Consider the following 19,378-nt stretch of genomic DNA (forward strand, 5'->3'; position numbering starts at 1 on the left):
CCGGGTCACAGCCCTTGATGGGCGCCTCCTCGCGGAGATAACTCATCAAACCACCCCCGTTTCCCTAGTGATTTCTGGCAATCATTGTGAAAGCATTCAGCTAAGAGTTATGTCTGGCTCAGCTACCTCCCTAATCCTTGGCTTCCCCTGGTTGGCTCTTCACAACCCACAAATTGATTGGACACGTCACACCATTCTCAGTTGGAGCACTAACTGCCATTCCGAGTGCCTGAGGTCAGCGATTCCCCCCACTAAGTGTAACCCAACTCCTCCCTCAGCTCCTCTTGATCTGTCATCTGTCCCCAAAGAATACCATGACTTAGCGGAGGTTTTCAGTAAGGACAAGGCTCTGTCTCTACCACCACATAGGCCTTATGATTGCCCTATTGAACTGCTTCCTGGTGCTCCCTTGCCCTCTAGTCGGTTATACAATCTGTCCCGACCGGAAAGAGAGGCAATGGAGCAGTACATTGGTGATTCTCTGGTCTCGGGCATAATCCGTCCCTCGTCGTCTCCTTTGGGTGCAGGTTTCTTTTTCGTGGAAAAGAAGGACAAGTCGTTACGCCCCTGTATCGATTTCAGGGGTTTAAACAACATAACTGTTAAAAACAAGTATCCCCTTCCACTCATCAACTCAGCTTTTGAACCTCTGCATGGCGCCACAGTGTTTTCCAAGCTCGACCTCAGGAATGCTTATCACCTTGTCCGAATCCGAAAGGGAGATGAGTGGAAAACCGCTTTCAACACTCCACTGGGACATTTTGAGTATTTGGTCATGCCCTTTGGGCTTTCAAATGCCCCTGCGGTTTTCCAAGCCATGGTGAACGATGTTCTTAGGGATTTTTTGAACCGTTTTGTCTTTGTATACCTGGATGATATTCTTGTTTTTTCCAAGTCACCCGAGGAGCATGAGTCACACGTCCGTCAAGTCCTTCAACGGCTCTTGGAGAACAAGCTGTACGTCAAAGCAGAGAAGTGTGAGTTCCACAAACAGTCTACATCGTTCCTTGGATTCATAATTGAGAGCGGGCAGGTGAAGGCGGACCCCGAGAAGATCCGGGCAGTGACGGAATGGCCCACACCCACCACCCGTAAGCAACTTCAACGATTTTTGGGCTTTGCTAACTTCTACCGTAGATTCATTAAGGGTTTTAGTAGAGTGGTGGCACCCCTTACAAGACTCACATCTCCTAAAGTCCCTTTTCGGTGGTCCCCTGAGGCGGAGCAGGCGGTAGGGGTTTTGAAGGAACTGTTTTCCACCTCCCCCGTGTTGATACACCCCAACACCTCTCTGCAGTTTGTTGTGGAGGTGGACGCGTCGGACTCAGGTGTGGGAGCAGTCCTCTCCCAGCGCTCCCCCACTGACCAAAGGCTTCACCCCTGTGCTTTTTTCTCCAAGAAATTGTCACCCACAGAACGGAATTACGACGTTGGAAACCGGGAACTGCTGGCGGTCAAGCTTGCACTGGAAGAATGGCGGCACTGGCTGGATGGAGCTGAACTGCCGTTTGTGGTCTGGACTGACCACAAAAACTTGGCTTACATCCAAGCCACGAAGAGACTCAACTCACGCCAAGCCAGATGGGCCCTGTTTTTTAGTAGGTTTAACTTTATTCTTACATACAGACCGGGGTCAAGAAATGTTAAACCAGATGCTTTGTCCCGCCAGTTTGCTGACCCTTCGGAGACCAGCGAGCCTGAGGCAGTCCTGCCTTCCTCATGCGTCGTGGCGGCTGTTCAGTGGGAGATCGAGTCTCTTGTGAAGACTGCACTTGCCACGGACCCGGGACCGGGTGATGGACCTCCCAACCTACTCTTTGTTCCCGAGACGGTCCGGTCTCAGGTGTTGCAGTGGATTCACACCTCCCGTTTTGCTGGTCACCCTGGGATGAGACGCACGTTGACGCTGCTTAGGAGACATTTTTGGTGGCCTTCAATGGAAACTGACGTTCGGGCTTTTGTGGCAGCCTGTTCAACCTGTGCTCGGGGCAAAGCCTCCCATCAGTCCCCTTCGGGGCTGCTGCTACCCCTCCCAGTTCCCAGCCGTCCCTGGTCCCACATTGCCATGGATTTTGTCACCGGCCTACCCAAGTCTGAAGGTAATGATACTATACTTACCATTGTGGACAGATTCTCTAAATCTGTCCACTATATAGCATTACCAAAATTACCGTCTGCCAGTGAGACAGCGGACCTCCTAGTCCAACATGTATTCCGTCCCCATGGAATACCTGTGGACATCGTATCTGATAGAGGCCCACAGTTTACTTCCCGTGTTTGGAAGGGTTTCTGTTCTGCTTTGGGTGCTTCCGTTAGTCTGTCCTCAGGGTTTCATCCCCAGACCAACGGTCAAACAGAAAGAGCCAATCAAAACCTCGAAGCAACCCTTCGTTGTGTGGCTGCTCAACATCCATCATCCTGGGCCAAACATCTGCCCTGGATAGAGTACGCCCACAACTCCCTCACCGCCTCTGCCACCGGTCTTTCACCCTTCGAGGTTACCATGGGTTATCAACCCCCTCTGTTTCCTGCTCAGGAGAAGGAATTGGCTGTTCCTTCGGTTCAGGAGAACCTCCGCCGCTGCCAGAGAGTGTGGAGAGACGCTCGGGAAGCATTGCTTCGGACCACCGACAGGAACAAGACAACAGCGGATAGGAGCAGGACTCCCGCACCTGTGTTTCATCCTGGTCAAGAGGTTTGGCTGTCATCTAAGAACGTACCTCTTCGTACCAAATCACGCAAGCTGTCTCCTCGGTACCTGGGTCCGTTTGTGGTGGAGTCCATCATTAACCCCGCTGCGGTTCGTTTGAAGTTGCCTTCAGCCATGAAGATACACCCTACCTTCCACGTCTCCCAACTGAAACCTGTGTCCTCCAGCCTTTTGTGTCCGCCGGCTGATCCACCTCCACCTGTTCGCCTCATTGACGACCATCCGGCCTACACCGTCAGTAGGCTCCTGGACTCTCGGAGGCGGGGTAGGGGTCTCCAATACCTAGTCGATTGGGAAGGTTATGGACCAGAGGAGAGGTCTTGGGTCCCTAAGCGTTTTGTGTTGGATCCTCAGCTGATCACGGACTTCCATCACGACAACCCTGACAGGCCTGGTGGGTCGCCAGGTGGCGACCATTGAGGGGGGGGTACTGTTATGTGGGCAGCTTGTCTCTCCCTTTTCTGTTTCCCTTCCTCCTTGTTTTGTCCCCTCTTTTTCTGTTGTATGTGTGTTTGTCCCCTTTATGTGGGTGTGTCTGGAGTGGAGCAGGGGGCGTGCTCAGGATCTGCCTCTCCTGTGCAGCTGCGGGTGGTTTCCAGTGATTCCTGCCTACGCAGCTGCATCCTATTCTCTCATCAACCTGCACTACTTATTCCTGGGCATGGCTCTCCACCGGCGCCAGATCGTTGTTCTTACCAGAGCGGTAACTTGGCTCACCAGTAAAGTTATTTTGTCTTTGTCTTCAGCCTGGCTCTCCACTCTCCTTTACCTGTCGTTTGTTTTGTCTTTAAGTTCGGACATACCTCCCAACCTGCCTGCCTTCCTGCCTGTCGGTCTGCCTGCCTGCCTGCCTGCCTGCCTCGGCCTCTCCTTCCTCCGGAGCCGACTAGCCCACTCTGTTCCTTTACTTCAGTTGTTTTTGGACTAAGACAATTTTAACTTTTATTAAATATTTTTGTTTCTTCCACTCCCTTTGTCGTGTTTGTTTCTCTGAGTGCTGGGTTGAACCATAGCCTAACAATGTGATCACGCTCTCCGTAGCCGATGTGAGTAAGACTTTTAAGCAGGTCAACATTCACAAGGCCGCAGGGCCAGACGGATTACTAGGACGTGTACTCCGAGCATGTGCTGACCAACTGGCAAGTGTCTTCACTGACATTTTCAACATTAATCTGTAATACAAACCTGTTTCAAGCAGACCACCATAGTCCCCGTGCCCAAGGACACTAAGATAACCTGCCTAAATGACTACCGACCCGTAGCACTGACGTATGTAGCCATGAAGTGCTTTGAAAGGCTGGTCATGGCTCACATCAACACCATTATCCCAGAAACCCTAGACCCACTCCAATTTGCATACCACCCCAACAGATCCACAGATGATGCAATCTCTATTGCACTCCACACTGCCCTTTCCCACCTGGACAAGAGGAACACCTACGTGCGAATGCTATTCATTGACTACAGCTCAGCGTTCAACACCATAGTGCCCTCAAAGCTCATCACTAAGCTAAGGACCCTGGGACTAAACACCTCCCTCTGCAACTGGATCCTGGACTTCCTGACGGGCTGCCCCCAGGTGGTAAGGGTAGGTAACAACACATCTGCCACGCTGATCCTCAACACGGGGGCCCCTCAGGGGTGCGTGCTCAGTCCCTTCCTGTACTCCCTGTTCACCCATGACTGCATGGCCAGGCACGACTCCAACACCATCATTAAGTTTGCAGACAACACAACAGTGGTAGGCCTGATCACCGACAACGATGAGACAGCCTATAGGGAGGAGGTCAGAGACCTGGCCGTGTGGTGCCAGGATAACAACCTCTCCCTCAACGTGACAAAGACAAAGGAGATGATTGTGGACTACAGGGGGGAAAAAAAGAGGACTGAGCATGCCCCCATTCTCATCGACGGGGCTGTAGTGGAACAGGTTGAGAGCTTCAAGTTCCTTGGTGTCCACATCACCAACAAACTATCATGGTCCAAACACACCAAGACAGTTGTGAAGAGGGCACGACAAAGCCTATTCCCCCTCAGGAGACTGAAAAGATTTGGCATGGGTCCTCAGATCCTCAAAAAGTTATACAGCTGCACCATTGAGAGCATCCTGACTGGTTGCATCACCGCCTGGTATGGCAACTAGTGCGTACGGCCCAGTACATCACTGGGGCCAAGCTTCCTGCCATCCAGGACCTCTATACCAGGCGGTGTCAGAGGAAGGCCCTCAAAATTGTCAAAGACTCCAGCCACCCTAGTCATAGACTGTTCTCTCTGCTACTGCACAGCAAGCGGTACCGGAGTGCCAAGTCTAAGTCCAAAAGGCTTCTCAACAGCTTCTACCCCCAAGCCATAAGACTCCTGAACAGCTAATCATGGCTACCTGGACTATTTGCACTGACCCCCCACCCCACCCCATCTTTTTACGCTGCTGCTACTCTGTTAATTATTTATGCATAGTCACTTTAACTCTACCCACATGTACATATTACTTCAACTACCTCAACTACCTCAACTAGCCGGTGCCCACCGCACATTGACTCTGCACCGGTACCCCCCTGTATATATAGCCCCCCTACTGTTATTTTATTTTACTTCTGCTCTTTTTTTCTCAACACTTTTTTGTTGTTGTTGTTTTATTTTACTTTTTTATTAAAAAATAAATGTATTGTTGGTTAAGGGCTGTAAGTAAGCATTTCACGGTAATGTCTACACCTGTTGTATTCGGCGCATGTGACAAATAAAATTTGATTTGATTTGATCACCTTCACTGACTGGAATACAGATCCAACTCTGCCTCTGTCCAGACACCATCACCATCACTGACTGTGATTCACTATTAAAACAACACTCCTGATACAGCTGGCACCGCAGCAAACTTTCAACCTCTCTCCACACCATGACCATCCAGACAGGTAAACCTTCAACCTCTCTCCACACCATGACCATGACCATCCAGACAGTAAACCTTCAACCTCTCTCCACACCATGACCATCCAGACAGTAAACCTTCAACCTCTCTCCACACCATGACCATCCAGACAGTAAACCTTCAACCTCTCTCCACACCATGACCATCCAGACAGTAAACCTTCAACCTCTCTCCACACCATGACCATGACCATCCAGACAGTAAATCTTCAACCTCTCTCCACACCATGACCATCCAGACAGTAAACCTTCAACCTCTCTCCACACCATGACCATCCAGGGAGTTAACCCTCAACCTCTCTCCACACCATGACCATCCAGACAGTGAACCTTCAACCTCTCTCCACACCATGACCATCCAGACAGTAAATCTTCACCCTCTCTCCACACCATGACCATCCAGGGAGTTAACCCTCAACCTCTCTCCACACCATGACCATCCAGACAGGTACTCCACAGGTTCTGTACATCAACTGATGGGAACCACAGCGTACGAGCCAATCACAGTAACCCCTAAAGCAGCCAAGCAGATGTCTCCAAACTCTGACTGTGCCCACTTCCCAAATGGCACCCTATCCCCTACCTATAGTCCACTACTTTTGACCAGAGCCCTATGGAAAAGTAATGCACTATATAGGGAATAGGGCGCAATTTGGGAGGCCTAGCTTTCCCAGGGTGTTCATATTAAAGGCAGATTTTCCTGGCTGTGAGTGGGTCTTACATTAAATAGCATGATGATCCCTCCAACTACAGTTTACAGCCAGCCGACCAGACCAGGAATAATCTGCATCTGTGTTTTAGATTTTACAGGCTGAATCTGGACCTTAATTAAATTATCCCCCAAAGGGAGAGAGAGAGAGAGAGAGAGAGAGCGAGCGAGTGAGAGAGAGAGTGAGAGAGAGAGAGAGAGAGAGAGAGAGAGAGAGAGAGAGAGAGAGAGAGAGAGAGAGAGAGAGAGAGAGAGAGAGAGAGAGAGGAGAAAGAGGAGAAAGAGGAGAAAGAGAGAGAGAGGAGAGAGGAATAGAAAAAGAGGAGAGAGAGAGAGAGACAGAACAAGATAGAGAGAGGGGGAAGGAGAGAGAGAGGGCGTGTGAGGGAGACAGAGAGAGAGACGGGGGGCTCTGGTCAAAAGTTGTGCACTATGTAGGGAATAGGGCGCAATTTGGGACTCAAGCCACCTATAAGGTGACTAGTTGCGAAAACATGCAAACAACCAATCATGAGCATTCTTATATGACAATGAAATACTGACGACCAAAATAGTTACTTTGTATTTGTATTTATTATGGAACCCCATTAGTTCCTGCCAAGGCCGCAGCTACTCTTCCTGGGGTCCAGCAAAACTAAGGCAGTTCATACAATTTTAAAAACATTACAATACATTCCCAGATTTCACAACACACTGTGTGCCCTCAGGCCCCTACTCCATCACCACATATCTACAGTACAAAAATCCATGTGTACGTGTGTGTATAGTGTGTATGTTATCGTGTGTGTGTATGCATGTGTCTGTGTCTATGTTTGTGTTGCTTCACAGTCCCCGCTGTTCCATAAGGTGTTTTTTAATCTGTTTTTTAAATCTAATTTTACTGCTTGCATCCGTTACCTGATGTGGAATAGAGTTCCATGTAGTCATGGCTCTGTGTAGTACTGTGCGCCTCCCATAGTCTGTTTTGGACTTGGGGACCGTGAAGAGACCTCTGGTGGCATGTCTTGTGGGGTACGCATGGGTGTCCGAGCAGTGTGCTAGTCGTTTAAACAGACAGCTCGGTGCTTTCAACATGTCAATCCCTCTCATAAACACAAGTAGTGATTAATTCAATCTCTCCTCCACTTTGAGCCAGGAGAGATCGACATGCATATTATTAGTATTAGCTCTCTGTGTACATCCAAGGGCCAGCCGTGCTGCCCTTTTCTGAGCCAATTGCAAGTCCTTTTTTGTGGCACCTGACCACACGACTGAACAGTAGTCCAGTTGTGACAAAACTAGGGCCTGTAGGACCTGCCTTGTTGATAGTGTTGTTAAGGCAGAGCAACGCTTTATTATGGACATACTTCTTCCCATCTTAGCTACTGTTGTAGCAATATGTTTTGACCATGACAGTTTACAATCCAGGGTTACTCCAAGCAGTTTAGTCTCCTCAACTTGCTCAATTTCCACATTATTTATTAAAATATTTAGTTGAGGCTTAGGGTTTAGTGAATGATTTGTCCCAAATACAATGCTTTTAGTTTTAGAAATATTTAGGACTAACTTATTCCTTGCCACCCACTCTGAAACTAACTGCAACTCTTTGTTAAGTGTTGCAGTCATGTCAGTCGCTGTGGTAGCTGACGTGTATAGTGTTGAGTCATCCGCATACATAGACACTCTGTCTTTACTCAAAGCCAGTGGCATGTCGTTAGTAAAGATTGAATAAAGTAATGGGCCTAGACAGCTGTCCTGGGGAATTCCTGAGTCTACCTGGATTATGTTGGAGATGCTTCAATTAAAGAACACCCTCTGTGTTCTGTTAGACAGGTAACTCTGTATCCACAATATAGCAGGGGGTGTAAACCCATAACACATACGCTTTTCCAGCAGCAGACTATCATCGATAATGTCAAAAGTCAACAAATAAAAAAACGCCCCCACAATCTTTTTATCATCAATTTCTCTCAGCCAATCATCAGTCATTTGTGTAAGTGCTGTACTTGTTGAATGTCCTTCCCTATAAGCGTGCTGAAAGTCTGTTGTCAATTTGTTTACTGTAAAATAGCATTGTATCTGGTCAAACACCATTTTTCCCAAAAGTTTACTAAGGGTTGGTCACGGGCTGATTGGTCGACTATTTGAGCCAGTAAAGGGTGCTTTACTATTCTTAGGTAGCGGAATGACTTTCGCTTCCCTCCAGGCCTGAGGACACACCGTTTCTTGTAGGTTTAAATTGAAAATATGGCAAATAGGAGTGACAATATCGTCCGCTATTATCCTCAGTAATTTTCCATCAAAGTTATCAGACCCCTGTGGCTTGTCAATGTTGAAAGACAACAATCATTTGTTCACCTCTTCCACACTCACTTTATGGAATTGAAATTACAATGCTTGTCTTTCCTAATTTGGTCAGATATACTTGGATGTGTAGTGTCAGCAATTGTTGCTGGCATGTCCTGCCTCAATTTGCTAATCTTGCCAATGAAAAAATCATTAAAGTAGTTGGAAATATCAGTTGGTTTTGGAAGATCCTCTTCTGACGTTTGCCTTATGGAATGGTAAGACACTGAGTTATATGTGTGTATTACAATTTAATAAGTGGTCAGGATTAGGAATTGAATGACATGGATAATCTATTATTTGGATAATCTAAAATGCAAAACGTCTCCAAAGCAGAACTATGATGACAGACAACCGTTTTTCCAACCGTTTCTGCCAAGTTCTAAACCGTCATACGAGAGACTACACTTCGGACAGAAATCGCAGATGCCATGTGGCCATGAAATAGCGTGGATTCACTTTTCAGTACATTAAATTACCGCATCACATGGCGGAACATTCATCACGCATGAATTAAACGGAGACGTTCAACCGAGTGCATTTACTAGAGCAAAAGTTACAACATGGAAAAGTCCACTAAAACGTTATTTCACCACTCAGACCTGGATAAATAAAGCGCACGCACATTTTTAAGTTACAAAAATCTTCAACTTCTCCCTAAAGCTCTCAAAACCAAAGGAAAACTTCAGAGTTTAGGGTGGAAATACATGTACTGATACATTTTCTGCTCTATGAGGAAGTTACAAAGCTAATTTTCCCACTCCCTTTTTCAGTCTTTCCTTACCTTGTTAAAAGTCAGAGCGCTCTTTAGTTACCGTTCCACAAGCTTTTCCAATTTAGCTGTTCAATCTGCTTCCCCCACACCACTTCTGTTGCTCTGCTCGACAGAGGTCGGATTTCGTTTTCGTTGCAAAAACTGCTGCTCCCTAAAGCACGCAGAGCACAGGCTCAACTCGCCTCCCATCCAGACCAGTGCACACACAAACTGACTGACTTCACATGGACTGTGGCGCAGACAAGAGTAGAGTCGTGAGTTCGTCTAGTTCCAGAGGTTGGATAGTGCCATCGTAGAGTTGAGTAGGCTACAACTCGCAGATGATTTTACATTTCCAAAAGCAACCCTGTCCAACAGATGGAATAAAGTAAACACTCAGAACGAGAGTGAAACCAGAGAGATAAACACAGAAATCCCCTTGAACACCAGTGAGGTGTAGACATCATAATGGGGGTTGATACAACGTGCCAAACTTTAACCTTGTTCAGAAATATAAACCCTTGTCCAATGTGCGTAAATATTGATTTATTTGTGTTTGTGGAGGGGAATAACTGAGTGCAGAAGACACATGATAAGTCATGTTAATTCTCTACATTAATCCATATGCAACAGAAAAATTGAACTCTTCTCTCAAAATCATTCATTAACTGTGGACACATGATCATTTCGAAAGTTAATTCCCTGCCGACCACTCTCATCCTGTAATGTCATCTGAATATGCAAGGAATGACCCTAGATCAGTCTCAGATGTTTCTCTTTGAGTTAGACCAGGTACCAGAGGGTAAAGACCATGTGTACAGCTGGTGGATTAGACCTTAGGAAGATCCTATAGGCCCTATAGGACAGTTAGGTTAGGTACCTGATCTTATTTTCTCTATATTTGGAGGGAGGGATGGAGAGAGAGAAAGAGAGAGAGCAAGAGAGAGAGAGAGAGAGAGAGAGAGAGAGAGAGAGAGAGAGAAAGAGAGAGAGAAAGAGAGAGCAAGAGAGAGAGAGAGAGAGAGAAAAAGAGAGAGAGAGAGAGAGAGAGAGAGAGAGAGAGAGAGAGACCTCTCCAGGCATTCCCTCTCTGTCTGCCCTCTCCAGGCATTCCATCTCTGTCTGCCCTCTCCAGGCATTCCATCTCTGTCTGCCCTCTCCAGGCGTTCCATCTCTGTCTGCCCTCTCCAGGCATTCCATCTCTGTCTGCCCTCTCCAGGCGGTCCCTCTCTGTCTGCCCTCTCCAGGCATTCCATCTCTGTCTGCCCTCTGTGAACTCCAGATAACTTCTCTCTGGGCTCCAACTGCAGGGAGGGACAGGAACTTCTGCTTTCCTCCAGGAGAGGCACAATGAGTATCCATCCCTCGGTCGTAACTTCACTCTCACTCCGATCTGACCTGAGTCTTTCTCTCTCTCAATTCCATTTCATATCTTTACATTGCCAAATAAAATCTTCGTCTTTCTACTGGGGCCTCATCTGTCAAAGGTGTGTGCGCAGGAATTATAATAATGGTAGGCTAATAAAAATGATAAAACAGATGTATTTGCCGTTGGTAAGGAGATCGCATAGCAGCATGTCCCCTGATATGTTCCTATTACTTTTATTATATAGGACTAAATCATAATCATATTGGAGGACATCTATTTTATTATATAGGACTAAATCATAATGATATTACAGAACATCTATTTTATTATATAGGCCTAAATCATAATCATATTGGAGGACATATATTTTATTATATAGGACTAAATCATAATGATATTACAGAACATCTATTTTATTATATAGGCCTAAATCATAATCATATTGGAGGACATATATTTTATTATATAGGACTAAATCATAATGATATTGTCTCTCCTTTTCTGACATGACTGGTTTATTCCCCTTACGCATTTATCCATCGCTCATTTAATAGCCAAACATGCTTGAAGGTAAATAAACCGGTAGCCTATTTAATATATTTGACAGTATGGGTAGGCTACAGTATTGCTGTGTGATAGGAGCTCAGCATCATAGTCTATTTAATCTCAGAGCCTATACCAAGGAAGGAGATAGACACACAATCACTGATAAACAAAATATTGAACAACAATTCGTATTTTCCATAGAAGTGTGCTGCCCTAAGGTGCAAACGCAGATGAATGGGACTTATTCGCTCTCCAAATCGCACTGAAAACAGTCTACTGAACAGTCTACTGAACAGTCTACTAAGCAGTCTACTGAACAGTCTACTGAACAGTCTACTGAACAGTCTACTAAGCAGTCTACTGAACAGTCTACTGAACAGTCTACTGAACAGTCTACTAAGCAGTCTACTGAACAGTCTACTGAACAGTCTACTGAACAGTCTACTGAACAGTCTACTAAGCAGTCTACTAAGCAGTCTACTGAACAGTCTACTGAACAGTCTACTGAACAGTCTACTAAGCAGTCTACTGAACAGTCTACTGAACAGTCTACTGAACAGTCTACTAAGCAGTCTACTGAACAGTCTACTGAACAGTCTACTGAACAGTCTACTAAGCAGTCTACTGAACAGTCTACTGAACAGTCTACTGAACAGTCTACTAAGCAGTCTACTGAACAGTCTACTGAACAGTCTACTGAACAGTCTACTGAACAGTCTACTAAGCAGTCTACTGAACAGTCTACTGAACAGTCTACTGAACAGTCTACTAAGCAGTCTACTGAACAGTCTACTAAACAGTCTACTAAACAGTCTACTGAACAGTCTACTGAACAGTCTACTAAGCAGTCTACTGAACAGTCTACTGAACAGTCTACTAAGCAGTCTACTGAACAGTCTACTAAACAGTCTACTAAACAGTCTACTGAACAGTCTACTGAACAGTCTACTAAGCAGTCTACTGAACAGTCTACTGAACAGTCTACTAAGCAGTCTACTGAACAGTCTACTGAACAGTCTACTGAACAGTCTACTGAACAGTCTACTAAGCAGTCTACTGAACAGTCTACTAAACAGTCTACTGAACAGTCTACTGAACAGTCTACTAAGCAGTCTACTGAACAGTCTACTGAACAGTCTACTGAACAGTCTACTGAACAGTCTACTGAACAGTCTACTGAACCGTCTACTAAGCAGTCTACTGAACAGTCTACTAAACAGTCTACTAAGCAGTCTGCTGAACAGTCTACTGAACAGTCTACTAAGCAGTCTACTGAACAGTCTACTGAACAGTCTACTGAACAGTCTACTGAACAGTCTACTAAGCAGTCTACTGAACAGTCTACTAAACAGTCTACTGAACAGTCTACTGAACAGTCTACTAAGCAGTCTACTGAACAGTCTACTGAACAGTCTACTAAGCAGTCTACTGAACAGTCTACTGAACAGTCTACTAAGCAGTCTACTGAACAGTCTACTGAACAGTCTACTAAGCAGTCTGCTGAACAGTCTACTGAACAGTCTACTGAACAGTCTACTAAGCAGTCTACTGAACAGTCTACTGAACAGTCTACTGAACAGTCTACTAAGCAGTCTGCTGAACAGTCTACTGAACAGTCTACTGAACAGTCTACTGAACAGTCTACTGAGCAGTCTACTGAACAGTCTACTAAACAGTCTACTGAACAGTCTACTGAACAGTCTACTAAGCAGTCTACTGAACAGTCTACTGAACAGTCTACTAAGCAGTCTACTGAACAGTCTACTGAGCAGTCTACTGAACAGTCTACTAAGCAGTCTACTGAACAGTCTACTGAACAGTCTACTGAACAGTCTACTAAGCAGTCTACTGAACAGTCTACTAAACAGTCTACTGAACAGTCTACTGAACAGTCTACTAAGCAGTCTACTGAACAGTCTACTGAACAGTCTACTAAGCAGTCTACTGAACAGTCTGCTGAACAGTCTACTAAACAGTCTACTAAACAGTCTACTGAACAGTCTACTAAGCAGTCTACTGAACAGTCTACTGAACAGTCTACTAAGCAGTCTACTGAACAGTCTACTAAACAGTCTACTGAACAGTCTACTAAACAGTCTACTAAACAGTCTACTAAGCAGTCTACTGAACAGTCTACTAAACAGTCTACTGAACAGTCTACTGAACAGTCTACTGAACAGTCTACTAAACAGTCTACTGAACAGTCTACTAAGCAGTCTACTGAACAGTCTACTGAACAGTCTACTAAGCAGTCTACTGAACAGTCTACTGAACAGTATACTGAACAGTCTACTAAACAGTCTACTGAACAGTCTACTAAGCAGTCTACTGAACAGTCTACTAAACAGTCTACTAAGCAGTCTACTGAACAGTCTACTGAACAGTCTACTGAACAGTCTACTGAACAGTCTACTAAGCAGTCTACTGAACAGTCTACTGAACAGTCTACTGAACAGTCTACTGAACAGTCTACTGAACAGTCTACTAAGCAGTCTACTGAACAGTCTACTGAACAGTCTACTGAACAGTCTACTGAACAGTCTACTGAACAGTCTACTAAGCAGTCTACTGAACAGTCTACTGAACAGTCTACTGAACAGTCTACTGAACAGTCTACTAAGCAGTCTACTGAACAGTCTACTAAGCAGTCTACTGAACAGTCTACTGAACAGTCTACTGAACAGTCTACTAAGCAGTCTACTGAACAGTCTACTAAGCAGTCTACTGAACAGTCTACTAAGCAGTCTACTGAACAGTCTACTAAGCAGTCTACTAAACAGTCTACTAAGCAGTCTACTGAACAGTCTACTGAACAGTCTACTGAACAGTCTACTGAACAGTCTACTGAACAGTCTACTAAGCAGTCTACTGAACAGTCTACTGAACAGTCTACTAAACAGTCTACTGAACAGTCTACTGAACAGTCTACTGAACAGTCTACTAAGCAGTCTACTGAACAGTCTACTAAGCAGTCTACTGAACAGTCTACTAAGCAGTCTACTGAACAGTCTACTAAGCAGTCTGCTGAACAGTCTACTGAACAGTCTACTGAACAGTCTACTGAACAGTCTACTAAGCAGTCTACTGAACAGTCTACTGAACAGTCTACTGAACAGTCTACTGAACACAGGGTTAAAACTAAGCTCTGCTCTGACACTGTTAGATAGCTGGATGCATTGTTTGCATGTACTATAATATGCATTATGTTTATTCTCCAGTTAGGTGAACTATAGACTTTCATTGAATGACTGCATGTGCTAACTATAGTTTGTTACAGAGTCATTAAGCCTACGTTTTCTGTTGTGTTTCTCTATTACTGCACAACAATGTCTTGTAAGTCGGTAATTAACTCATCTGTTCTGACAATGTTATGTTCACTGCTTCAGCTCAGTATAGTAAACTAATCTCTATCCCAGTTGTGTACAAACACACACACACACACACACACACACACACACACACACACACACGCGAGCGCGCGCTGTCTGAGGGGTTTTCCACATTACTCTCTAAGGAGTTCACAATGTTTTTCCTTCATCACTGACGTGTTTATCACTCTCTTTCACACATTTTTTAAAAGTAACAACTCCAACTATGGCAGGATAATGATAATGATCTGAACAGAACTTATTATGATGTCTTTCCCAACTACTTTTCCCTCAACTGAGTCCATTATGGTCTGGACTAGTACAAGGTATGGAACCTTTAGGTTGGGGTGCAGGATTGCCTTTCCATCTCAGAGCAGTCCAGTTTCTGCATATACAGTATGTGTGTGTGTGTATGGGTGTGTGTGTGTTTGTGTATGTGTGCATGCGTGCATGCGTGTGTGTGTGTGTTTGTGTGTCAGGGTAGCCCCGTCTGCGTTTTTATGGCAGGGAAACAGACGTTTCATTGAGCGTTTATAACCATCTCTGACATAACATGGAGGATAACCTCTGTAACCCAGAAGTAATATCTAGTGTAATTTAGTCAGCTGTGTGATCAGCGTCTGTGTTCATACGTGTTAGAAATTGAGAGTTCTGACCTCCCGAGTGGCGAAGCGGTCTAAGGCACTGCATCGCAGGGCTAGAGGCATCACTACAGACCCGGGTTCGATCCCGGTCTGTATCGAAATCGGCCGTGATCGGGAGTCCCGCAGGGCGGCGCACAATTGGCCCGGCGTTGTTAGGGAAGGGTTTGGTGGGGCTTTACTTGGCTCATCGCGTTCTAGCGGCTCCTTGTGGCGGGCCGAGCGCTTGCAGGCTGACCTCGGTCGTCAGGTGAACGGTGTTCCCTCCGACACATTGGTGCGGGCGGGTGTTAAGAAGCGCGGTTTGGCGGGTCATGTTTCAGAGGATGCACGACTCGACCTTCGGCTCCCGAGCCCGTTAGGGAGTTGCAGCAATGAGACAAGATCGGAATTGGGGTAAAATACCCCCCCCCAAAAAATTGAGAGTTCCGGGAAAAACTAAGTCTCCACCCTCGCAAAAGGAAATTCTCAGCCACTTTAAACTATTGCATTTCAGAGTCCCATCGGTGTAGTTTCATCATGTTCCACGTTGCCCTGTGGCAGGGAAGTTATCCAAATAGAAACCAGCAGCCAACTAGAACCCAAAGCCATTTAAATAGAATAAACGTCAAACTTACTGGTTTTCCGAGACAGCTGACTGGTGGAGGTCGATGTCACCTGTCCTTTGATCCCTCCGTAGTCCCGCCTCTCCCAAGATGCATCACTCTCTCTGTTGCTGGTGTCCATGTTCACGCCATGCCCCACCTGAAGGGGCTTCCTCCCAACACCTGGGCTCCAGCTTACCCCTCTCCTCACAGACATATGACTCCTCTCCATCTCCAACTCCATCGCTTTGCTGCTCTGCTGCGGAGTTCAGGAGCTCCTCTGCTTCTCCTCTGTTTTGCTCCACAGTTACTGTCTCTTCTTCTGCCGTCTGCAGCCCTCCCTGGCTTGTTCTGTATGTCAGTTTGAGGATCACCGTTTTGGGGGAGCGTTCAGAGTTAAGTTCAGACAGTCCTCTTTTGGAGCGAGTGGAGCAAAAAAAAAAGTGAATCACCAGTGGATAAGGAGAATCTTAGCTGTCCATGTTGCTTTTCCTGCTGCTGGACACTTCTCTCCCTTTGGACTTTCTTCAGTAATCCTCCTTTAAGTTTCCTTTAGTCCTTTTAGTCCTGTAGCTAGCTAGCAGGGAGGGAGGCTGACGGACGGGAGAGGTGTACCGTTCCTCTGGTTCTGACACAGTGTTACCACACAGTACCTACCAGTAACAGTATCAGGGACCTCCCAGGAGACTAAAGCAGGCTGGGAGCTCCACAGACACAGAGCACACTGGATCAGTTCCCATGGACCACAGCCAAGACGCTTTCACAATAGCGATGTGCTCTACTGCAAATCTCCAGCTAAAGGAGAAAGGCTGAGAAACCATCAAACTTTTCTATTTCTGTTTGTGTCTGTCTTCCATCCCTCTCAATCTTTCTCTTTCTCCAAAACCCAGACGTTTATTTTCTCTTCCTCCCCCTTTCTTTCAATCTTTCTTTCTTTTCTTTCTTAGTCCGGACACCAAAACATGCCTGTTGACTGCATTGCAATCTCTCCCTGACAGATTATTTTTATTGTGGAGAAAGCGGCTCTTTATCTTGGAAGACCATAACTCAACAATGCAGAGGAGGGGGGGCGACCGGGGTGTCCGTGTTTCAAAGCTTCCTGCCGTTTGGTTCGGACGGAGTGAGAAACAATGTTGCACTCTAGAAAGGTCACTCCTAAGAGCAGTCAGGAGTCGTCGAGCGCCGCTGGCCGATACTTCAGCTCTATCTTTTCTTTATTGTTGCATCCATCCATGCATTTATATCTCATCCAGATGGCTTCCTGTGTGAGATTCATATACATTAACGAGTCTCATACATTAAGTATATAGTTAGACTAAGCCCTGAAAAGCTTCTATAAACAGAATAATTCATATCTTCTTTGGAGTTTGACTTTTAATCACGCAGGAGTCGAGCTGGGAGTCACGTTTTAGTCCTGATGGATGTTGCTTTGGATTAGATGCAGAGATGTACAATATGTTCCCATTATACATTAACATTATATCCATACATTGTCATTAGAGCTGAGGCCCAGACAGCAGAGTTCTCAGTCTGATCCCTCTGCCATTCCAGTTGTCAATGGGTGTATTTAGGAGATAACAATGTCTATGTTAAGGGAAGTTATTTGTTTATCCAGTCTGAGTGATACTTCAACTCTTAGTCTGGGTGATACTTGAACTCTTAGTCTGGGTGATACTTGAACTCTTAGTCTGGGTGATACTTGAACTCTTAGTCTGGGTGATACTTCAACTCTTAGTCTGGGTGATACTTCAACTCTTAGTCTGGGTGATACTTCAACTCTTAGTCTGGGTGATACTTCAACTCTTAGTCTGGGTGATACTTCAACTCTTAGTCTGGGTGATACTTCAACTCTTAGTTTGGGTGATACTTCAACTCTTAGTCTGGGTGATCTTTCTCCAGTCCCTATTGAAGGAGTGTGTGGTAGACTTTGGTGCTGTAGGATTCAGGAAGAGTAAAGCTGTTGTTGTTATGAGAGGCTGATCTCCACCGGTTCTGTCTCCAAGGCCGTGCGGTGTCCAGGTCTGAAACACTATCACCTGAAAGACAGGAGAAGAAGAAGAAGATCTAAAAACTGAATTAATTTCTACCCTCACTGACTCACTGATGTATTCATCTGTAAACTGAATTCATTTCTACCCTCTCTGACTCACTGATGTATTCATCTGTAAACTGAATTCATTTCTACCCTCTCTGACTCACTGATGTATTCATCTGTAAACTGAATTCATTTCTACCCTCTCTGACTCACTGAGGTATTCATCTGTAAACTAAATTCATTTCTACCCTCTCTGACTCACTGAGGTATTCATCTGTAAACTGAATTCATTTCTACCCTCTCTGACTCACTGATGTATTCATCTGTAAACTGAATTCATTTCTACCCTCTCTGACTAACTGAGGTATTCATCTGTAAACTGAATGCATTTCTACCCTCTCTGACTAACTGAGGTATTCATCTGTAAACTAAATGCATTTCTACCCTCTCTGACTCACTGAGGTATTCATCTGTAAACTGAATGCATTTCTACCCTCTCTGACTCACTGATGTATTCATCTGTAAACTGAATTCATTTCTACCCTCTCTGACTCACTGATGTATTCATCTGTAAACTGAATGTATTTCTAACCTCTCTGACTCACTGACGTATTCATCTGTACACTGAATTCATTTCTACCCTCTCTGACTCACTGAGGTATTCGTCTGTAAACTGAATTCATTTCTACCCTCTCTGACTCACTGATGTATTCATCTCTAAACTGAATGCATTTCTACCCTCTCTGACTCACTGAGGTATTCATCTGTAAACTGAATTCATTTCTACCCTCTCTGACTCACTGATGTATTCATCTGTAAACTGAATTCATTTCTACCCTCTCTGGCTCACTGATGTATTCATCTGTAAACTGAATGTATTTCTACCCTCTCTGACTCACTGAGGTATTCATCTGTACACTGAATTCATTTCTACCCTCTCTGACTCACTGAGGTATTCATCTGTAAACTGAATTCATTTCTACCCTCTCTGACTCACTGATGTATTCATCTGTAAACTGAATTAATTTCTACCCTCACTGACTCACTGATGTATTCATCTGTAAACTTAATTCATTTCTACCCTCTCTGACTCACTGAGGTATTCATCTGTAAACTGAATTCATTTCTACCCTCTCTGACTCACTGAGGTATTCATCTGTAAACTGAATGCATTTCTACCCTCTCTGACTAACTGAGGTATTCATCTGTAAACTAAATGCATTTCTACCCTCTCTGACTCACTGAGGTATTCATCTGTAAACTGAATGCATTTCTACCCTCTCTGACTCACTGATGTATTCATCTGTAAACTGAATTCATTTCTACCCTCTCTGGCTCACTGATGTATTCATCTGTAAACTGAATGTATTTCTACCCTCTCTGACTCACTGAGGTATTCATCTGTACAC

The 19,378-nt window shown here is 45.2% G+C and overlaps 1 protein-coding gene across 1 annotated transcript in view; it reads right to left on the reverse strand.

Annotated features, from left to right (window-relative positions):
* Nucleotides 1-16,166, reverse strand: part of LOC311104972 (uncharacterized protein) — a gene marked incomplete at its 5' end in the record, with an annotated part of 41,368 nt that extends 25,202 nt beyond the window's left edge. Inside the window, one exon of the mRNA XM_084146960.1 lies at nt 15,968-16,166. Within this exon, the coding sequence (XP_084003086.1) occupies nt 15,968-16,166 (199 nt within the window). The remainder of the gene's footprint in view (nt 1-15,967) is intronic.
* Between the last annotated feature and the right edge of the window lie 3,212 nt (nt 16,167-19,378).

The sequence above is a fragment of the Coregonus lavaretus genome, assembly GCF_964263955.1.
Source record: "Coregonus lavaretus genome assembly, chromosome: 29".
Taxonomy (NCBI): Eukaryota; Metazoa; Chordata; class Actinopteri; order Salmoniformes; family Salmonidae; genus Coregonus; species Coregonus lavaretus.